Source organism: Xenopus laevis, chromosome 9_10S (assembly GCF_017654675.1).
Source record: "Xenopus laevis strain J_2021 chromosome 9_10S, Xenopus_laevis_v10.1, whole genome shotgun sequence".
NCBI lineage: Eukaryota > Metazoa > Chordata > Amphibia > Anura > Pipidae > Xenopus > Xenopus laevis.
The window spans coordinates 107808541-107828761 of NC_054388.1; the positions used below are offsets into that span (position 1 = coordinate 107808541).

A 20221-nucleotide genomic window follows, 5' to 3' on the forward strand; every position below is an offset into this window, starting at 1 on the left:
GAGGAGGATGTAGCTTCATCCTATCAGTTCGCCAGGTCTAAGGTAGCGAAGGAAACTCTGGCGAAAAGTGTAACGTAATGGAAAATTCACACTTTAGTGAATTTGCAGAGTTTCGATCGTTCACCTGAGCAAAAATGCGCCTGGCAAAATGGTGCGAAACTGCTCTAGCGATGGTCTCTTTTGCTAAAATTTTGCTAAATTGGCAATATCCCTGCGGATTAGATTTCGAATGAAGTTTCACTAGCGACGGCCACTTCACCCTTTAGAAAATCTGCTCCATGTAACTGTTCATAATGCGCATATATATTATTTATATAGTTTTGTAAAGGAGAAATAGAAGGAGCTGTGGTCATTTAAGCAAAGAGAGCTTCTGCTCAGGGACAGGGCAGGCCAAGCTCCTGGCTTTTTTGGATGGAGCACTTGATCCTACAAGGTTCCCAGCAAGGAATTGTGCATATATTGTGCTGCTGTTGAATAAAGCAAAAGAGATTCTTCATTTGATCCTGATACAGGTGCAACTGAGGGCTCCAGCCATACAACACAGAGATGAAGGCTTAGAGACTCTTATTTATTATCCCAACTCCTTCTTTTGCGTGTCCGGCCTGTAATTAGGATCATGCCGCTTAACATGGGAGTTATGTCTAGTGACAAGTCAGCCACTCGTCACTTTGTTTAATTGAGATCATTTGTGTTAGGTCACTACAACCTGCTTGTTTTACTTCCCCCGGAAAAATGAGAGGTAATCTTATCATGATATCATCTGGCACGTTGCTAGAGAAAAGGAACCGTTCTGAGGCGCTGGAAACCAGAGCCTGTGATGCCTCGTTGGCCTCTGTCTGTCTTTGTGGCTTACAAGGAGTGCAGGCGGCTATGGGAAAAACTTGGCATGCAATGGATAAAATAAAGTGCACCCACTTCAATGTTATATTGAATAGGTACTTGATAATTATGAAGGAGGTAGTGAATTAATGTACCAGAAAATGGAGGTTCAGAGTTGTGTTGCACTATGGGCTTGCTTACTTTGCATTGCACTGAGAGAGCAAATCAAAGGTGTACAGTTAAGCTGGCCATAGATGTTGAGATTTTTAAAAGATCAGATCCTGATCGTGAGACCACGATCTTCTCAGAACGATCGTACGATCGTACGAATCTACCATCAACTAAAAAGACCAATTTACCAGGAAAACAAAGGGGAGCTGCCTGCTTGGCCCTGCAAACATAGAGAGATTGCACTGGGACCGACAAAGATTTTTTGACCTGGCCGATCAATTTCCCGACAGATGTCGGCCGAAAAATCGTAAGATGTACGATCGTTCGAATACCACTAACCGCACGATAATTTCGAAGGATTGGTCGGACTTCCCTAAAATCGGTCGTTCGGCAAGAAGAATCGTCGCGTCTATGGGGACCTTAAGAAAAGTTGGTACAGGTATGGGACCTTTTATCCAGAATGCTCGGGACCTGGGGTTTTCTGCATAACCAATCTTTCTGTAATTTGGATCTTCATACCTTAAGTCTACTAGAAAATAAACATTAAATAAACCCAATAGGCTGGTTTTGCCTGCAATAAGGATTAATTATATCTTAGTTGGGATCAAGGTAGCAGGGTCGGACTGTAGCCATGGGGGCCCTCCGGGGCTGCATAACAAAGGGTCTTCCTGGCAGTCCCGGGGCCCCATTCCAACTTCTAAATCTCTACGTGCGCATGTGCGTAAAAACACGGAAAACGCAGTGTGCGCATGAGGAAATCAGTTATATTATTATTTGTATAAAATTATTTGTATAAAATGGAGTCTATGGGACTATTCAGTAATTCAGAGCTTTCTGGATAATGGGTTTCCGGATAACGGATCATATGCCTCTTATGAAAATCTGATCATAAAGCACATCATATACGAAATGCAGACTGTATAACCCAAAGCAAACAAAGTGTGACTTGCTCTAGTTTAAAGTTATTATGGTACCCAATGACTGTAGGGATTTCAACTGAAATTTAGGGTTGGGATGAAGGGGGGGAGACTGTTGGTTTTCACAGTATAATCTCAGGGCGTCTATTGATGTTTGTTATCCATCTCTGTTCTAGATTTTGCTTGACAAGCTGTTCCACCCCCAGCTGTTGTGAATAAGGATGTTGGTGAAGGAGTATCGGATATGTATGCCCCTTACGACAGAAGAGGTAAAGTAAACTCTACTGTGGTTATATAACATGTTGTGGGTCATTCAGTCCTTAGATAATGAGCTGGGGGTTAATGTATAATGTAGATGGGTCAATTCTTATTTAATGAGCTTGGAGTTAATAAATGATTTAGGTGACACGATCATTATATAATGTGCTGAAGGGTTCATATATGATGCAGGTTGTTTAATCCCTATCTAACATGGTGGGGGTTAATATTTAATGTAGGTGACTCAAACCTAATCTAATGTGCTGGGGGTTAATAATATGATGTAGGCAGCTCAATCCTTTTCTAATGTGCTGGGGGTATAAATAAGGCATTGGCAGCCCATTTCTTATCTACCGTAATGTGCTGGGGGTTAAAGGGGTGGTTTACCTTTAAGATAACTTTTAGTTTTATGTTATAGAAAGGCTACTCCTAAGCAACTTTTCAATTGGTCTTCATTTCTAAAGCGTTTTTTTAATTTTTTGCCTTCTTCTTCTAACTCTTACTTTAAAATGGGTATCACTGACACCATCTAAAAAAAAGCCTCTCCAATTTGCCTCAAAGGGGGCAAATTCCTTCCTGACTCCAAAATAGCAATCCGACCAGTCCCTGGATCAACTTGTACAGGTATGGGACCTGTTATACAGAATGCACAGGACTTTCCGGATGTGTTTTCCGGATGTGGGATATTTTTGGATCTCCTTACCTTAAGTCTACTAGAAAATCATTTACATATTAATTAAACCCAATATGATTGCTTTGCATCCAGTTGGGATTTATTGTATCTTAGTTGGGATCAAGTACAAGGTACCGTTCCATAACTACAGAGAAAAGGGAAATCACTTTTAAAAATGTAATTATTTGATTATAATGGAGTTCGGAGCTTTCTGCATAACGGGTTTCCAGGTAACGGATCCCATACCTGTACTATGAGCTATCTTCCATAACCTTGTATTCCTTCCCTTGCTAAACACCATCCAACCCCTTCTTATACCTATCTAATGTATCAGCCTGTACCACTGATTCACTTCCCAGCTCTCCCTGTAACACCCCTTTCCCTCCTCTAATCTCATTGGCTCCCTCCTGTCTGCTGGTAGGAGCTACTGGTGAATAAAGCAGCCGACCCTTCCTTATACCTATCTAATGTATCAGTTTTTTCTAATAGGTGCTTCTGCCTATTTGGGGGATAGAGTTTTCCACTTCACATTGTATTTATATTTATATATATACAGTATATAATTGTACTTACAGAAATGAAGAAAACTTTGCAGTGATAATGTTGCACCTATTTTCCAGGATTAAAAATTTCATGTGATACCCCCCCCCCCATCGCCATCCCAACACCTCTCTTTGCCCTTAAGTACTAAATGCCGCCCAGGGATTTTTGGGCAGCTGTTGTGGGGCAACATGGTGTGGCCAGACTCTGCGCCCTATGTCACCCCCAAATGTACTTTCTGCCATACCTTAAAACCAACCATGTGTAGTTCCCCTATGAGGACAGGTCTAAGTGCTTATTTTTCGTTTGGGCCCTTACTACAGTATAAAGCTGTGGCTCAGCATACTGAGCATGTGGAGTTTTGTTTTCACACCCAGAGTATCACTACTGGCTTAACATAACACATACAGTGCCATTGTTTCGCTAGGGATATTTATGGAAAGACCCTTTTCCGTTCATTTCAGGCTCAGAAAAACAATATATATATTTTGCTCACTACCCCAGTCTGCTATACTGTTGCCCTTAGGGTTGCCACCTGTCCAGTTTTGACCCGGACAGCCTAGTTTTTTGAAGGTCTGCCTGGGTCAAAACTACCTGCCCGGTTTTCCAAATTAGGAAAACCAGGCAGATTTCCCAGTGATTGATGCGACAATTGGGCAATCACTGATCGCCATGTCATAGCCCTGCCCCCGACGAATTGGACTCCCATGCAAGGTCACGCCCATGCCCCACAACATCATACCCTGCCCCGCCGGTCATGGCCCCGCCCACAGTTCGGTGTTAAACCGACAGGAAGGTGGCAACCCTAGTCGCCCTATATGGAATTTTCTTCTCTAAATGGTCAATGTGCCTCTGGTCCCACCAGTGGCACAACTAGAGTATGCCGGGCCCCCCTGCAAAAAAAATTTTCCTATATATTTTTGGGATCAACCGGCAGTTTAACTGGCCAGGCCAGTAAAATAGCGGGCAGGCGACAACCCTATCTGCTTCCTCTGCTTCCTAATTCGCCCAAGATAGGGTTGCCACCTTTTCTGGTAAAAAATACCGGCCTTCCTATATATTTATCTTTTTTCCCTATTAAAAACATTGGGCTCAAACATCATTTTTACCGGCCAGGCCGGTAAAATACCGGCCAGGTGGCAACCCTTGCTCAAGCCCGAATGGTGCTGTGTGACGCCGCAATTTTTTTTCTAGGGCCAGGAGATCAGGAGAGGGGGTCGGGGCCGGCGGGCCGATCCGACCCTGAATACGAGACTGGAATATGAATAGGAGAGAGGCTGAGTAGAAAGATGAGTAATCAAAGGGAGCAAAACCAGTAAATGTGTAGCCGTACAGAGCATTTGCTTTTTAGATGGGGTCTGTGACTCTTGTTTAAAAGTTAATAGAGTCAGATGAAGAAGGCAAATCAACAACTATAAAGATGAGGGGTCACTCATGCCATTTAAAAAAACCAAATACTCTGTAAGGCTACAAATGTATTGTTATTGCTACTTTTTTTTATATTTCAGTTTCTTATTCAAAAGTTGCTAGGGGTAATTTGGACCCTAACAACCAGATTACTTAAATTGCAAACTTGAGAGCTGCTAAATAAAAAAGCTAAATAACTCAAAAACCAAAAATAATAAAAAATGAAAACCAATTACAAATTGCCTCTGAATATATATATATATATATAAAATACACAAAAGCCATAAATATCTTGTAAATTTCCTTATAAACGGTGAGTTCTGATGTCATCAGTTATAAACGGTGAGTTCTGATGTCATTTCTGTCACATTACTCACTGAAACTTGAGTATTATAATAAAAAAAGTACCCCCAGTTGCAAAATATAAGGATATTAGAAGTTACCTCGGAGTTCCATGACCTGTATAAATATGATCATGAAACTCCTCGGTAACTTATAATATCCTTATATTTTACAAGAAGGGGTACTTTATTCACTATATATTTCACATAGCGAGTAGCTGTGCAGTCTGTCAGGGTGATAAATGGTTAAAGAGCTACTTGTTGATTTAGAGAGGATGGAGGGAGTTACAACTTACTGCATGACGCCTGATGTTAGTGACAAGATGACAGGCCCTAAGGGTTACCTTAGTAACACTGACAGATTTGCATTGTTTAAGTAGAGATTGCTATTAGCAGGTACATTGTGCATGGAAGCAAAGGGAGAGGAAAGAAATACTAAGGGTAGGGAAAAAGGGAAGTCAGGAATCATATATAGGAGCTTTGATTGTTAGCTCTTCAGCCATGCACCATATACATTCTACAGAAAAAGGCTCCTCTTCTATTTAGAGAGATAGAGATATCACTGTTTCATATGTTAATAGCTCAGATGAGCCGAGCAGTATGGCAATTCTCAGTTTAATATATAGCAATTCTCAGTATTATCTATGGCAATTCTAAGTATTATAAATGGCAATTCTCAGTATTATATATAGCAATTCTCAATATTATCTATGCCAATTCTCAGTATTATAAATGGCAATTCTAAGTATTATAAATGGCAATTCTCAGTATTATATATAGCAATTCTCAATATTATCTATGGCAATTCTCAGTATTATAAATGGCAATTCTAACTATTATATATAGCAATTCTCAGTATTATCTATGGCAATTATCAGTATTATAAATGGCAATTCTAAGTATTATAAATGGCAATTCTCAGTTTAATATATAGCAATTCTCAATATTATCTATGGCAATTCTCAGTATTATAAATGGCAATTCTAAGTATTATAAATGGCAATTCTCAGTATTATAAATGGCAATTCTCAGTATTATATATGGCAATTCTCAGTATTATATATGGCAATTCTCAGTATTATATATGGCAATTCTCAGTATTATCTATGGCAATTCTAAGTATTATAAATGGCAATTCTCAGTATTATATATGGCAATTCTCAGTATTATCTATGGCAATTCTAAGTATTATAAATGGCAATTCTCAGTATTATATATGGCAATTCTCAGTATTATATATGGCAATTCTCAGTATTATATATGGCAATTCTCAGTATTATATATGGCAATTCTCAGTATTATCTATGGCAATTCTAAGTATTATAAATGGCAATTCTCAGTATTATAAATGGCAATTCTAAGTATTATAAATGGCAATTCTCAGTATTATAAATGGCAATTCTAAGTATTATAAATGGAAATTCTCAGTATTATATATGGCAATTCTCAATATTATCTATGGCAATTCTCAGTATTATAAATGGCAATTCTAAGTATTATAAATGGCAATTCTCAGTATTATATATGGCAATTCTCAGTATTATCTATGGCAGGGCTCCAGAGTTACTAGTAACAGTTACTGAAACTTTGTTTTTTTTCTCAAATTCTGGCTGTCAGTGCTGAGAAAGTCGGGAATTTAAGTAGACGTGCGGGACTGCGGGTTGAGCTGTCAAAAGCGGGGCTGTCCTGCTGAAAACGGGACAGTTGGGAGGTATGTTTTTGTGGCTAGAAAATGCCCTACCATAGACAATACTGAGAATTGGCTCATGTAGCTAAAACACATGTAGTGTCATAGCAAATCCAATTATCACTATTGTCTTTTTTTTGTAGCCATGACATGTAGCTGCTGCTAGTGCTGTCTGTGTCTTCACTCTTAAAGGGATTCTGTCGTGATTTTCATGATTTTTATTTCTTAATGACACTGTTTACACTGCAAATAATTCACTCTACAATATAAAATGTCATTCCTGAACCAGCAAGTGTATTTGTTAGTTGTAATATTGGTGTGTAGGTGCATCTCAGGTCATTTTGCCTGGTCATGTGCTTTCAGAAAGAGCCAGCACTTTAGGATGGAACTGCTTTCTGGCAGGCTGTTGTTTCTCCTACTCAATGTTACTAAATGTGTCTCAGTGGGACCTGGATTTTACTGTTGAGTGCTGTTCTTAGATCTACCCGGCAGCTGTTATCTTGTGTTAGCTGCTATCTGGTTACCTTCCCATTGTTATTTTGTTTGGCTGCTGGGGGGAAAGGGGGGGGATGATATCACTCCAACTTGCAGTACAGCAGTAAAGAGTGACTGAAGTTTATCAGAGCATAAGTAACATGACTGGGGCACCTGGGAAACTGACAATATGTCTAGCCCCTTGCCAGATTTCAAACTTAAATATGAAAAAAATCTGTTTGCTCTTTTGAGAAATGGATTTCAGTGCAGAATTCTGATGGAGCAGCACTATTAACTAACTGATGCATTTTGAAAAAAAAACATGTTTTCCCATGACAGTATCCCTTTAAGATGGCCATGTTCGGCAAGGTCCCCAAAAGAGCAGATTTCTCCCCAATATGCCCATCTTGAGGTGGGAAATATCCAGCTGATCCAATGAGCCCTAGGGTCCAACAATCAGATGACATTGCAGGAAATACAGGCGGTCAGATCGAGGACCACATCAACAAACCAATGTGGTCCTTGATCCGACGGGATTTTTAAACTTGACCTATTGACATCTGGATGATTTTCTGATTTTTAAATTCAGATATTGTAATCTGGTACAATATCAATTGGGGAAGCTCAGTCGGAGGACCCTATACACCTTCAAATAAGCTGCCGACTTGGTCTGTATATTGGCCCATGTATGTCCAGTTTTAGACCCTGATAATACAGCACCAAGTGGGATTAAACCCTACTTAGAATTCAGGTGTATTGTGTCTTTAATAAAGAGACAAGATCATGTAATGATGTAATGAATAGAACCCAATTATTCTGCAGAATGGAACATTAAACATTATTTAGAATAAAAAAGGAATGGGAGAAAGAAATGGTATAACATTATTCAGAATCAAAAAAAGGTTAGGAATGGGAGAAGAAAACTGAAAAGAAAAAGAAGGCATAGAAGCACAAAATAAAGTATCCGAAAAAAATGTGGTATCACGGAGTTTAAAGGGGTTATTCACCTCTGAGTTAACTTTAAGTATGATGTAGAGAAATTCTGAGACAATTTGCAATTGGATTCATTTCATATTATTTGCATTTTTTTAGCTTTTTATTCAACAGTTTGCAATGTCAGCAATATGGTTGCTAGTGTCCAAAGTACCTTAGCAACCATACATTGATTTTAATAGGAGACTGGAATATGAATAGGACTAAGACTGAATAGAAAGAAGAGTAATAAAAAGTACTAATGACAATAAATTTGCAGTTTTACAGAGCATTTGTTTTTTTTTATATGGGAGCAGGGACCACCATTTAAGAGTCGAAAAGAGTCAGGGGAATTAGGCAAATAATTCAAAATCTATAAAAATAAATTATAATGAAGACCAAATGAAAAGTTTCTTAGAACTGGCCATTCTATAACAACTAAACATTAACTTCCCCTTTAAGAATTGGGGCAGAATAGGGATCAGGTTAGGTAGGGGGCAGGGGCCCAAGTGGTCTCCTGACTAATTAGCAAATCCAATATGCAAATTGGGGTTATGAAGAAGATGGGAACGCAGGACACAAGCTGACAAATGGAAAATGATGGAATGGAAATAATCATGTAGGAGAGAAAAAATTGATGGGCAAAATGTGAGTGACAGGAAGGAGTGGAAGGGATTGAGTAATGGGATAAGAAAGAAGAGACAAGAAGGAAAACAGAAGAAAGAATATGAGTTAGAAAGTAAGAAAGAAGGAAATAAAAGGATGTAGAATACACAGGCTTATAAATAATGACAGGGCTGAGCCAATGGGGTGGTGAGCTTTGTGATGTACATTAGCACTGGCATAGACACATAAGGGGCATCGTACAAAATAAGACTTATAAGAAGCAGTCTACAGAGACGGAAAGAACACTAAAAGCAGGAGCCATAAAGAAGGAAATAGTGAGGGAGAGGAGGATCAGCAATTTCCTCAGTGTCTCCATTACACTTGGTCCCATGTATCTGCTCTGTCTCTCCCAGTGATTTTCCACTTTGCTCTTATCGTTCCCAGTAAATTGATGTAGCGCTTCAGCCATTCCCCTCGCACAGCTTTGCAAATATTTGCTTGGCCCTATCACCAGGAATACAATCAGCCTGAGCATCTGAATGAACACTTGACCTGTTTATTAATATCCCATCAGCCTGTTCTTCTCCCCCCCAAAACCAAAGGTAGAATTTCCCCTTTTTCTATTGGCTGTAGACCTGGAAGAGTGGAGGTGTGAGGGGAGGAATTGCTCAATTGTCCAGGACCTTGGAAAGAATTCTCAGAGGCTTCACTCTTTTGTGTCTTTTCTAACACACTACATCATTTTTATAATGGTCGTATATGGGCTAAAGAGAACTGCTGGTGATGGTTGAGATGAGAGAGTGCAAAATAGAGACAGAAGACTTATTGGGGTGGAGAGAGCAAATTCTATAGGGTGGTTGGCTGATTTATAGAGAATTGTTTAGGTGATGTAAGCAATTGGCAAAACGTATAGGTACAACTAAAGCTGAAGGTGCAGGGAGGAGTTTAAGTGCAGTTAGAGGAGGGGTCAAGTGTCGGAATGGCCCACCGGGATACCAGGAAAACTCCCGGTGGGCCCAAGTGTCAGTGGGCCTCTTGCTTCTAATAATTTGGTTTATTTCATTGCCATTCCCTATTTCTTTATGGGCAAAAATGTGTAATAATAGAAGAATATGTTAAGTAGATATAAAAAAGAGAATAAAGAGATTGAGTGAGGAGAGGAGCAATAATTGTTTGGAAAGTGAGCCCATGGTCTAAGGATTTCTGGTGGGCCCCTGGCATCCCAGTCCGAGTCCGACACTGGGTCAAGGTGGGGGTTAAGGGGTTGATTTGATTTCCTTCATCCCATTTATGGTTTCTAAGATATCCAGCATATAATGCTATTTTCATCACTCATCTTTCTATTCAGGCGTCTCCTATTCATATTCCAGTCTCTTATTCAAAATATTCCAAGGTTTCTAAGGTAATTTACCAACCAGATGGCTGAAATTGCAAACTGGAGAGCTGCTGAATACAAAGCTAAATAACTCAAAAACCACAAATAATAAAAAATGAAAACCAATTGCAAATTATCTCAGAATATCACTTTCTACATATTAAAAGTTCATTTAAAGGTGATGGACCCCTTTAATAGTGCATATAGGTGACTGTTGAAATCTCCATAGTAATATAGTAAGTTAGGTTGAAAAATGACACACGTCCAACTGCCAGTTGATCCAGAGGAAGGCAAAAAAAAACGTCTGAAGCCTCTCCAATTTGCCTCAGAGGGGGAAAAAATTCCTTCCTGACTCCAAGATGGCAATGGGACCAGTCCCTGGATCAACTTGTACTATGAGCTATCTTCAGCTAATGAGCAAATGAGCTAATTCCTGATTGGTTGCTATGGGCAACATCACTGGTGATGCTTTCCTCCACTTTTTATACAGCATGATAGAGTAGAGTTACGGGCAGAGATTTCAGGAACAGCTGGGGTAGTTAAAAGGGAAACTATTTCGAAAATGAAAATGTAAACATAAGCTTAATCACACTGAGATAGTGGATCAATTACAAATGAAATAATTAGGGATGCACCAAATCCACTATTTTGGATTCGGCCAAAGCACCGAATCCTTTGTGAGAGATTCGGCTGAATTGGGTCTGTGCATCCCTAGAAATAATCAAGCTACTCTTCACTCTCACTGTTCGTTGTTTATTGGAGTGGAGTTTGGAGTCTGATTTTTGGAGTTTGGAGTCTGATTTTGAATGAAGCTAGGTCTAATACAGCTTTTTGCCTAGAAGATGTAACAGGGCTCACTCTTTTAAAATCAAAAGTAATACTGTCTCTCTACATGTAGGATTTGTGCTGGCAACGGTAATTTTGTTAGATTTTGTTTGTGATGGAATTTGAGTGAGCTCTAAAACATCTTTTAGAAAAGGGAGCCCCCCTCACCTAAAAGAAATGTTAGGTCTAACTGTCAGTAAAAATCTGACACCAAACCCTTGCAAGAAGAGTGGTAGGATTTATATGAGCTGCTGTTCTGTTATGAGGATTGAGGAAAGTTTATAGGAGCAGCTGGAGAGTTACTGGACCATTCAAACAGGTAGTTGGGGGTTTTAGGGATGGTTTATAAGAGAATTTGGGATCTGGGGATATAGTAAAGGAGATTAAAAATACTTGCCATGACTTCTTTGCCTTCCATGAGACATTAGAGGTGAAAATGAGTTGGCAAGTCCCAGGCTGCTTGTACAGTGTGATAATAGAATATGTTACAGTTGTACCCATAATTAATATCAGTTACTTTATTTTTACACTTCACCTTCAGGGAATTATCACTACAGGAAAAGCATGGATATATTTTAAGTGACCCTAAAGCCTGTGAAGATGCAGGGCCTACAGTTAGTCCCATAAATCTTTGGACAGAGACAACTTGGTTCTGTACATTACCACAATGGATTTTAAATGAAACAACTCAGATGCAGTTGAACTGCAGACTTTCAGCTTTAATTCAGTGGGTTTAATAAAAAGATTGTATAAAAATGTGAGGAACTAAAGCCTTTTTTTACACTTCATTTCAGGGGCTCAAAAGTAATTGGACAATTGACTCAAAGGCTATTTCATGGGCAGGTGTGGGCAATTCCTTTGTTATGTCATTATCAATGAAGCAGATAAAAGCCCTGGAGTTGATTTGAGGGGGGGGGGGTGCTTGTATGTGGATGATTTTGTTGTGAATAGACGACATGCAATCAAAGGAGCTCTCCATGCAGATGAAACAAGCCATCTTTAAGATGCAAAAACAGAAAAACCCATCCGAGAAATTGCTACAATATTAGGAGTGGCAAACTCTACCGTTTGGTACATCCTGAGAAAGAAAAAGCCCTGGTGAACTCAGCAATACAAAAAGACCTGGACGTCCACAGAAGACAATACTGCTGGATGATCTCAGAATCATTTCCATGGTGAAGAGAAACCCCTTCACAACAGCCAAACAAGTGAACAACACTCTCCAGGAGATAGAGTATCCATATCCAAGTCTACCATAAAGAGAAGACTGCATGAAAGTAAATACAGAGGGTGCACTGCACGGTGCAAGTCACTCATAAGCATCAAGAATAGAAAGGCTACATTGGACTTTGCTAAAGAAAAAAATCTAAAAAAGCCAGCACAGTTCTGGAAAAATATTCTTTGGACAGATGAAACCAAGATCAACCTCTACCAGAATGATGGCAAGAAAAAAGTATGGAGAAGGCGTGGAACAGCTCATGATCCAAAGCATAGCACATGATGTATAAAACATTTGGGAGGCAGTGTGATGGCTTGGGTGTGCATTGCTGCCAGTGGCACTGGGACACTAGTGTTTATCCATCATGTGACACAGGACAGAAGCACAAGAATGAATTCTGAGCTGTTCAGAGACACTGTCTGCTCAAATCCAGCTAAATGCAGTCACATTGATTGGGAGGCGTTTCATAATGACCCAAAACATACAGCCATAAAGCAAAGAAGTGGAATATTCTTGAATGGCCAAGTCAGTCACCTGATCTGAACCCAATTGAGCTGCATTTCACTTGTTGAAGACTAAACTTGGGACAGAAAGACCCACAAACAAACAGCAACTGAAAGCCGCTACAGTAAAGGCCTGGCAGAGCATTAAAAAGAAGGAAACCCAGAATCTGGTGATGTCCATGAGTTCAAGACTTCAGCCTGTCATTGCCAGCAAAGGGTTTTCAACCAAGTATTAGAAATGAACACTTTATTTTCAGTTATTTAATTTGTCTAATTACTTTTGAGCCCCTGAAATGAAGTGATTGTGTTAAAAAAAGGCTTTAGTTCCTCACATTTTTATGCAATCTTTTTGTTCAACCCACTGAATTAAAGCTGAAAGTCTGCAGTTCAACTGCATCTGAGTTGTTTCATTTAAAATTCATTGTGGTAATGTACAGACAACCAACATTTGAAAAAAGTTGTCTCTGTCCAAAGATTTATGGGCCAAACTGTATATGTTGTGCCTTTAGGGTTTTTGCTTGTTTGTGGATTCTATAATACAAAAACACCTGGGCAATGGGTCCCTATTCCTCCTGATTTCAAGATGCTACAGCAGAAAGTAAGAGCTTCTGGAAAGGGAATTCTGAGAAATGTTACTTGTCCTCCCTGGCTGGGAGTAGAGGGGGTTAAGGTAATACCCAGATCTATAGAAACCACAAAATAGACACATCTTTATCCTATATGTAATTTTAGCCACTCTTAGTTTGATGCAGACATTGAATTTCTCAGGTAATATGTAGCTGGTCTTTATTTTTCCTTGGCAGCTCAATCGTTTGGGACTTATACTATTATATGGTTGCTAGGGTTGCATTTATCCTAATAACTAGGAAAGGGTTTCAATGTCAAACTGTAAGATGAATAGGAGAGGCAGTGGGGAGCTACCGGGGGAGCAGGGGGTGCAAGCGGGCCAGGGCCCGCACCCACTCAGGGCCCCCCTCGGCAGCCCGTGCGCCACTGAAAATGTGGCCGTACAGAGGGGGGCGGGGCCCGGCTGCGCGTCACAAACCAGGGCCCATCCCTCTCTAGTTACGCTACTGAGGAGAGGGGCTGAACAGAATACTTAAGGCATATAAACATGTCACTCCATAAATTTGTTCATAGCCTATCTAGAAAGCTATGGCTATACAAGCTTAGGAATTCCTCTGTACTAAGCAAAATCCAGCAGGAACAGCCCCTAAGTTTGCTCATAGTCTGTACAGAGAGATCCCATAAAACTATGGCAGTATAGGTATTCCCTGTACTAAGCACAATTCAGCAGGAACAGCCCCCTAATTTGCTCATAGTCTGTACAGAGAGATACCATAAAACTATGGCAGCATAGGTATTCCCCTGTACTAAGCACAATTCAGCAGGAACAGTCCCCTAAGTTTGCTCATAGTCTGTACAGAGAGATACCATAAAACTATGGTGGCATAGGTATTCCCCTGTAAGCACAATTCTGCAGGAACAGTCCCTAAGTTTGCTCATAGTCTGTACAGAGAGATCCCATAAAACTATGGCAGCATAGGTATTCCTCTGTACTAAGTACAATTCAGCAGGAACAGCCCCTAAGTTTGCCTACAGCCTTAAAGTGGACCTGTCAGCCAGACACAAAAATCTGTATAATAAAAGTCTTTTTCAAATTAAACATGAAATCCAATTTCTATTTTTTATTAAAGCATTCATAGCTGCTGTAAACTCATTTAAAAATCTCAGCTGTCAATCAAATATTGTCTGCCCCTCCTCTATGCCATGGGCAATTACTTTCACTTTCCATTCAGCACTTCCAAATGTCACTGCTCTCGCCACATTCCCCCGTTCTCTTAACCATTTAATTGTGTAACCAGGGCATGGGGATGGACATCAGGTCCCCCATTCTGGTGCACAAACAATATTCTGAGATGATACAAGACTTGTCTTAATAACAGTGTCCATAAAATGGCTCCTGCCTGCTTGTTATAATTATGAATTCCCAGACTGATTGGAAACAAGATTCAAATAATTTATATAGTGTAATTAAAGTTCATTTTGCTTGACTAATGTGATAAAATAGGATTTCGAATAATTTTTTTGGGTGACGGGTCCCCTTTAACAGAGAGAGAGAGAAGCCATAACACTATATCAGCATAGGCATATTCTAAGCACAATTGCATAGCAAAACATTTAAATTCACAAGGTTCTAGACCCCATGTGCTGAGCAGAAATGAAAGCTGGAAAAATTTCTGGGTCCCTGAAAGGGAGACATGATAGTATTTGTCTTATTTTTACTGTGAATTCACATATGTTTTCTTCTTCGCAAAGTCATTCTCTGAAACAATATTTGTCTGCCTGAGCATTAGTTGGAGGAGATTTATGGTGCCATTGGGTCAGTTTCTCTTTGTAGCTGAAAGTATTAGCTGTGTGATATTAGGAACATCTATTTTCTCCTATGATGTGCAACAGGACAAGGGCTTGCATGGGATTAAGAGCCTCATTTTGTTATATTTTTATGTGCTGGAACATCTGGTACCTTTCTGTCTACCTTCATTTTCCTCTTCAAAGGGAAATTACACTGTATATTAGCGGGGTTTACTTTCCCTTTATCTGTTATTATTATAGAAAAGTGTTATCTGTACAAACAGAGGGTGCAATGGACTGCTGGCTCCCCAACTGCAATTATGGATTGTATCCGTCATAAAAATAATGATCAGACAAGCAAAGGTCCGAGCTACAAACAGATGGCTATGCTCAGTAAGCTGCTTCTGGCCTCCTGGTGTAAAGCTATTGTAAAACACCATGTGCCTCCAAACTGTCCCAGCTTTTCCCAAGGAAACTCATTAGGCTGTTGGTTTCATCACTTTTCCTTTGTTCAATGAGGTTGGCAGTGTTTGGTTGTGGGTTGCTGCCATTTTTCAGTTCAGTCAGGTTGGCAGAGTTTGTTCTCTTAACCAATCATTTGATTGTGAGTTGCTTTCCTTCTCCTAACCAATCATTTGATTGTGAGTTTTTCTCCTTCTCCTAACCAATCATTTGATTGTGAGTTGCTCTCCTTCTCCTAACCAATCATTTGATTGTGAGTTTTTCTCCTTCTCCTAACCAATCATTTAATTGTGAGTTTCTCTCCTTCTCCTAACCAATCATTTGATTGTGAGTTGCTCTCCTTCTCCTAACCAATCATTTGATTGTGAGTTTTTCTCCTTCTCCTAACCAATCATTTGATTGTGAGTTGCTCTCCTTCTCCTAACCAATCATTTGATTGTGAGTTGCTCTCCTTCTCCTAACCAATCATTTGATTGTGAGTTTTTCTCCTTCTCCTAACCAATCATTTAATTGTGAGTTTCTCTCCTTCTCCTAACCAATCATTTGATTGTGAGTTGCTCTCCTTCTCCTAACCAATCATTTGAATGTGAGTTTTTCTCCTTCTCCTAACCAATCATTTGATTGTGAGTTTTTCTCCTTCTCCTAACCAATCATTTGATTGTGAGATGCTCTCCTTCTCCTAACCAATCATTTGATTGCGAGTTGCTCTCCTTCTCCTAACCAATCATTTGATTGTGAGTTGCTCTCCTTCTCCTAACCAATCATTTGATTGTGAATTGCTCTACTTCTCCTAACCAATCATTTGATTGTGAGTTGCTTTCCTTCTCCTAACCAATCATTTGATTGTGAGTTGCTCTCCTTCTCCTAACCAATCATTTGATTGTGAGATGCTCTCCTTCTCCTAACCAATCATTTGATTGTGAGTTGCTCTTCTTCTCCTAACCAATCATTTGATTGTGAGTTGCTCTCCTTCTCCTAACCAATCATTTGATTGTGAGTTGCTCTCCTTCTCCTAACCAATCATTTGATTGTGAGTTGCTTTCCTTCTCCTAACCAATCATTTGATTGTGAGTTGCTCTCCTTCTCCTAACCAATCATTTGATTGTGAGTTGCTTTCCTTCTCCTAACCAATCATTTGATTGTGAGTTGCTCTCCTTCTCCTAACCAATCATTTGATTGTGAGTTTCTCTCCTTCTCCTAACCAATCATTTGATTGTGAATTGCTCTACTTCTCCTAACCAATCATTTGATTGTGAGTTGCTCTCCTTCTCCTAACCAATCAGGAGAACAAAGTTAAGCTTACCATAGACTTTACAATCTTTCTCTCCTTAAAAACCGATTTTAGGGCGATCCGACAAATCCATCAAATTATCGTGAGGTTAGTGGGCACCAAGCGATCGTGCATCTAATGATTGTTTGTCCAACATTGGTCAGAAAACTGATCTGGCCGGTTAGAAAATTTTCATCAGTCACAGTGAAATGTATCCATTGTCCAATTGTCTGCTGGACCAAGCAGGCAGCTACCCACAGTTTCCTAGCTTCAACTGTATGTCTTTTTAGTTGATGGAAAAATCGTACATCTATGGCCACCTTTAGGTTGTGAGCTGGATTTTTTCACCCTTCATCTAAGATATCTGTCCCTTTTTGTGGGTTTTTCTCTTTACCTTTATCAGCCAGCAGGGCAGAGATTTGTTGTGGGTTGGGTCAAGAAGTCTGATGATTGCCGTTGGCTGTTCTCCTTCCTCTGGACAGTTATGAAGGCATAGTCTTGTGGTGGGCTAGTCTCCTATCTTTATTCTGTAAGGACCTTATAACATCTTAAGCAGTGGATTAACTGCAGATACCTGGGCAGCAGCGGAACAACTGATTATAAATATTGGGACTGTGTTGCCAACTCTGTTTTCTTAACTTCTCTCCATCTGAAGTGCTAACAAGCCCCTGTGCCCAAAAGCTCAGTTTCAATTAGCAGCAGGTTTTTCGTGACCTTGGCACAGCAGCGAATTCTATCACTGCATCAGCAAATGACACCCTTGTGTTATGTGAGCTCTCGTTTTTAGCTTCTCTCCCCTACCCCCACCCCAAGAAGCTTTACACTAGACTTAAACACTAAATGTCCTATTTGTATTTCAAAACAATGTGTTTGAGTTCTGTATATTCATCTGCTAGTAAATAATGGCACATGGCACAAGTGCTGGAGACTATCTGCTAAGATTTGGGCACATGGGATGAATCCTTGCATTCTATATGTAATATAATTTGGTCAGGCCAAAAGGTTTGACATTAGTAATACCTATTATTGTATACCATGCATTGCAGATACATTTTCTACAAAGGCTCACCCACAGATATTGGGGTGTACCTACACCACTGAGTTAAATGAACTGCAAGCACCCTCTGCATAACACATATCTCTGAAAAACACATATCTATTATGAAAAAATGGGGTCGAGTCTCACACCAAGATGCTGAAGCTAATGCCCAGTACTTACAGTGGACAGAACTAGTTTACATGTCAAAGCATTAGGGATGTAGCGAACGTCGGAAAAAAAGTTCGCGAACATATTCGCGAACTTGCGCAAAAATGCGAGCGGTTCGCGAACGGTTCGCGAACCCCATAGACTTCAATGGGAAGGCGAACTTTAACATCTAGAAAAGACATTTCTGGCCAGAAAAATGATTTTAAAGTTGTTTAAAGGGTGCAACGACCTGGACAGTGGCATGCCAGAGGGGGATCAAGGGCAAAAATGTATCTGAAAAATCTGCCTGTGTGTGCTTGGAAGAGATAGTGTAGGGGGAGAGCTGTTAGTGATTTCAGGGACAGATGATAGTAAGTTTGCTGGCTAGTAATCTGCTTGATACTGCTCTGTATTGGAGGGACAGAAGTCTGCAGGGATTTGAGGGACATTTTAGCTTAGGTAGCTTTGCTGGCTAGTAATCTACTGTTCTCTTTAAACAACTGCCATACGTTGACCTTGTAGGCATTGTTTGCCCAGTTTTTTTGGACGCAGCCACTGAAGCACAGTTGCCAGAAAAAATATGCCATATAAATGCTGAAAATAGTCATTTTTCGCCATACGTTGACCTTGTAGACATTGTTTGCCCAGTTTTTTTGGACGCAGCCACTGAAGCACAGTTGCCAGAAAAAATATGCCATATAAATGCTGAAAATAGTAATTTTTCGCCATACGTTGACCTTGTAGACATTGTTTGCCCAGTTTTTTTGGTTGCAGCCACTGAAGCACAGTTGCCAGAAAAAATATGCCACATAAATGCTGAAAATAGTCATTTTTTGCCATATACGTTGAGTCAACGTATGGCAAAAAATGACTATTTTCAGCATTTATATGGCATATTTTTTCTGGCCTCTGTGCTTCAGTGGCTGTGGCCAAAAAAACTGGGCAAACAATGCCTACAAGGTCAACGTATACACTACTACAGTGGTGGATACGGATTACGTAAAATATATTATGGCTGCTTGAAAAAAGTGACTCCGGTGTTTTTCTGGAGACGGTAATATTATGGATATTTAGACAGAATGTGAACAAGGTCACACAGCTCGATGGCGGGTTGAAGAAAACAGTGTGCAAATAATGCCTACAGGGCAAATAATGCCTAAAAGGTCAACTTATACACTACTACAGCGGTAGTAAAATAAAAAAAGTAAAATAAAAAAAAAATGAATATTAAAAAAAAAAAATTAAAGTTGGTGCTGCTGAACTACTAGGAGCAGCAGATTAGCACACCAGTCCCACTCCCCAACACTGCTAGACTAATAGCACTGGGCTCTTATAGTAGTAGTAGTAGTAGTAGTAGTAAAACAACAAAAAAATAAATAAAAGCAGTCCTTACAAGGACTACTGTTATTGCAGCAGTCAGCAGATGAGATCAGAAGCAGGACAGCTGCCCACTGCAGCTACATACAGAGCACTGCAGTAGAAGGTAGATTACTAGCCAGCAAAGCTACCTAAGCTTAAATGTCCCTCAAACCCCTGCAGACTTCTGTCCCTCCAATAACAGAGCAGTATCAAAACGATTACTAGCCAGCAAACTTTCAACTGTCCCTGAAATCACTAACAGGCAGCAGCTCTCTCCCTACACTATCTCTTCAGCACACACAGGCAGAGTGAAAAAACGCTGCAGGGCTTCGGTTTTTATAGGGAAGGGGAGTGGTCCAGGGGAGAGCTTCCTGATTGGCTGCCATGTACCTGCTGGTCTGGGGTGAGAGGGCAAAAAAAAGCGCCAACAATGGCGAACCCAAAATGGCGAACGTCGCGCGACGTTCGCGAACTTCCGGCGAGCGCGAACACCCGATGTTCGCGCGAACAAGTTCGCCGGCGAACAGTTCGCGACATCTCTACAAAGCATACAACAGCTAGTGCATGCAATGCATCGTGGTGGGTTATTAAAGTCAAGACTTTATCTGACTATCTATCCAACCATTCAATGAACTAACCAACCGTGCCACTATTAATTTCCTCTTTTACAAATGGAAATCTGGAAAGCCTTCTGCCATCTGCCAGCCAGGGTCGTTAATAGCCAAATCACACACAGCAGATTTCAGCCTAATATTTTGGAATCTAGGAAGTGAGTAAACGACTAATAGAGCTCCACTGGGTC

The 20221-nt window shown here is 40.2% G+C and overlaps 1 protein-coding gene across 1 annotated transcript in view; it reads left to right on the plus strand.

Annotated features, from left to right (window-relative positions):
• The window catches only part of LOC108703254 (cytoplasmic phosphatidylinositol transfer protein 1), a 65311-nt gene that overhangs the window by 5918 nt on the left and 39172 nt on the right, over positions 1 to 20221 (plus strand). Inside the window, exon 2 of the mRNA XM_041578215.1 lies at positions 2084 to 2176. Within this exon, the coding sequence (XP_041434149.1) occupies positions 2129 to 2176 (48 nt within the window). The 5' untranslated portion in view covers positions 2084 to 2128. The remainder of the gene's footprint in view (positions 1 to 2083; positions 2177 to 20221) is intronic.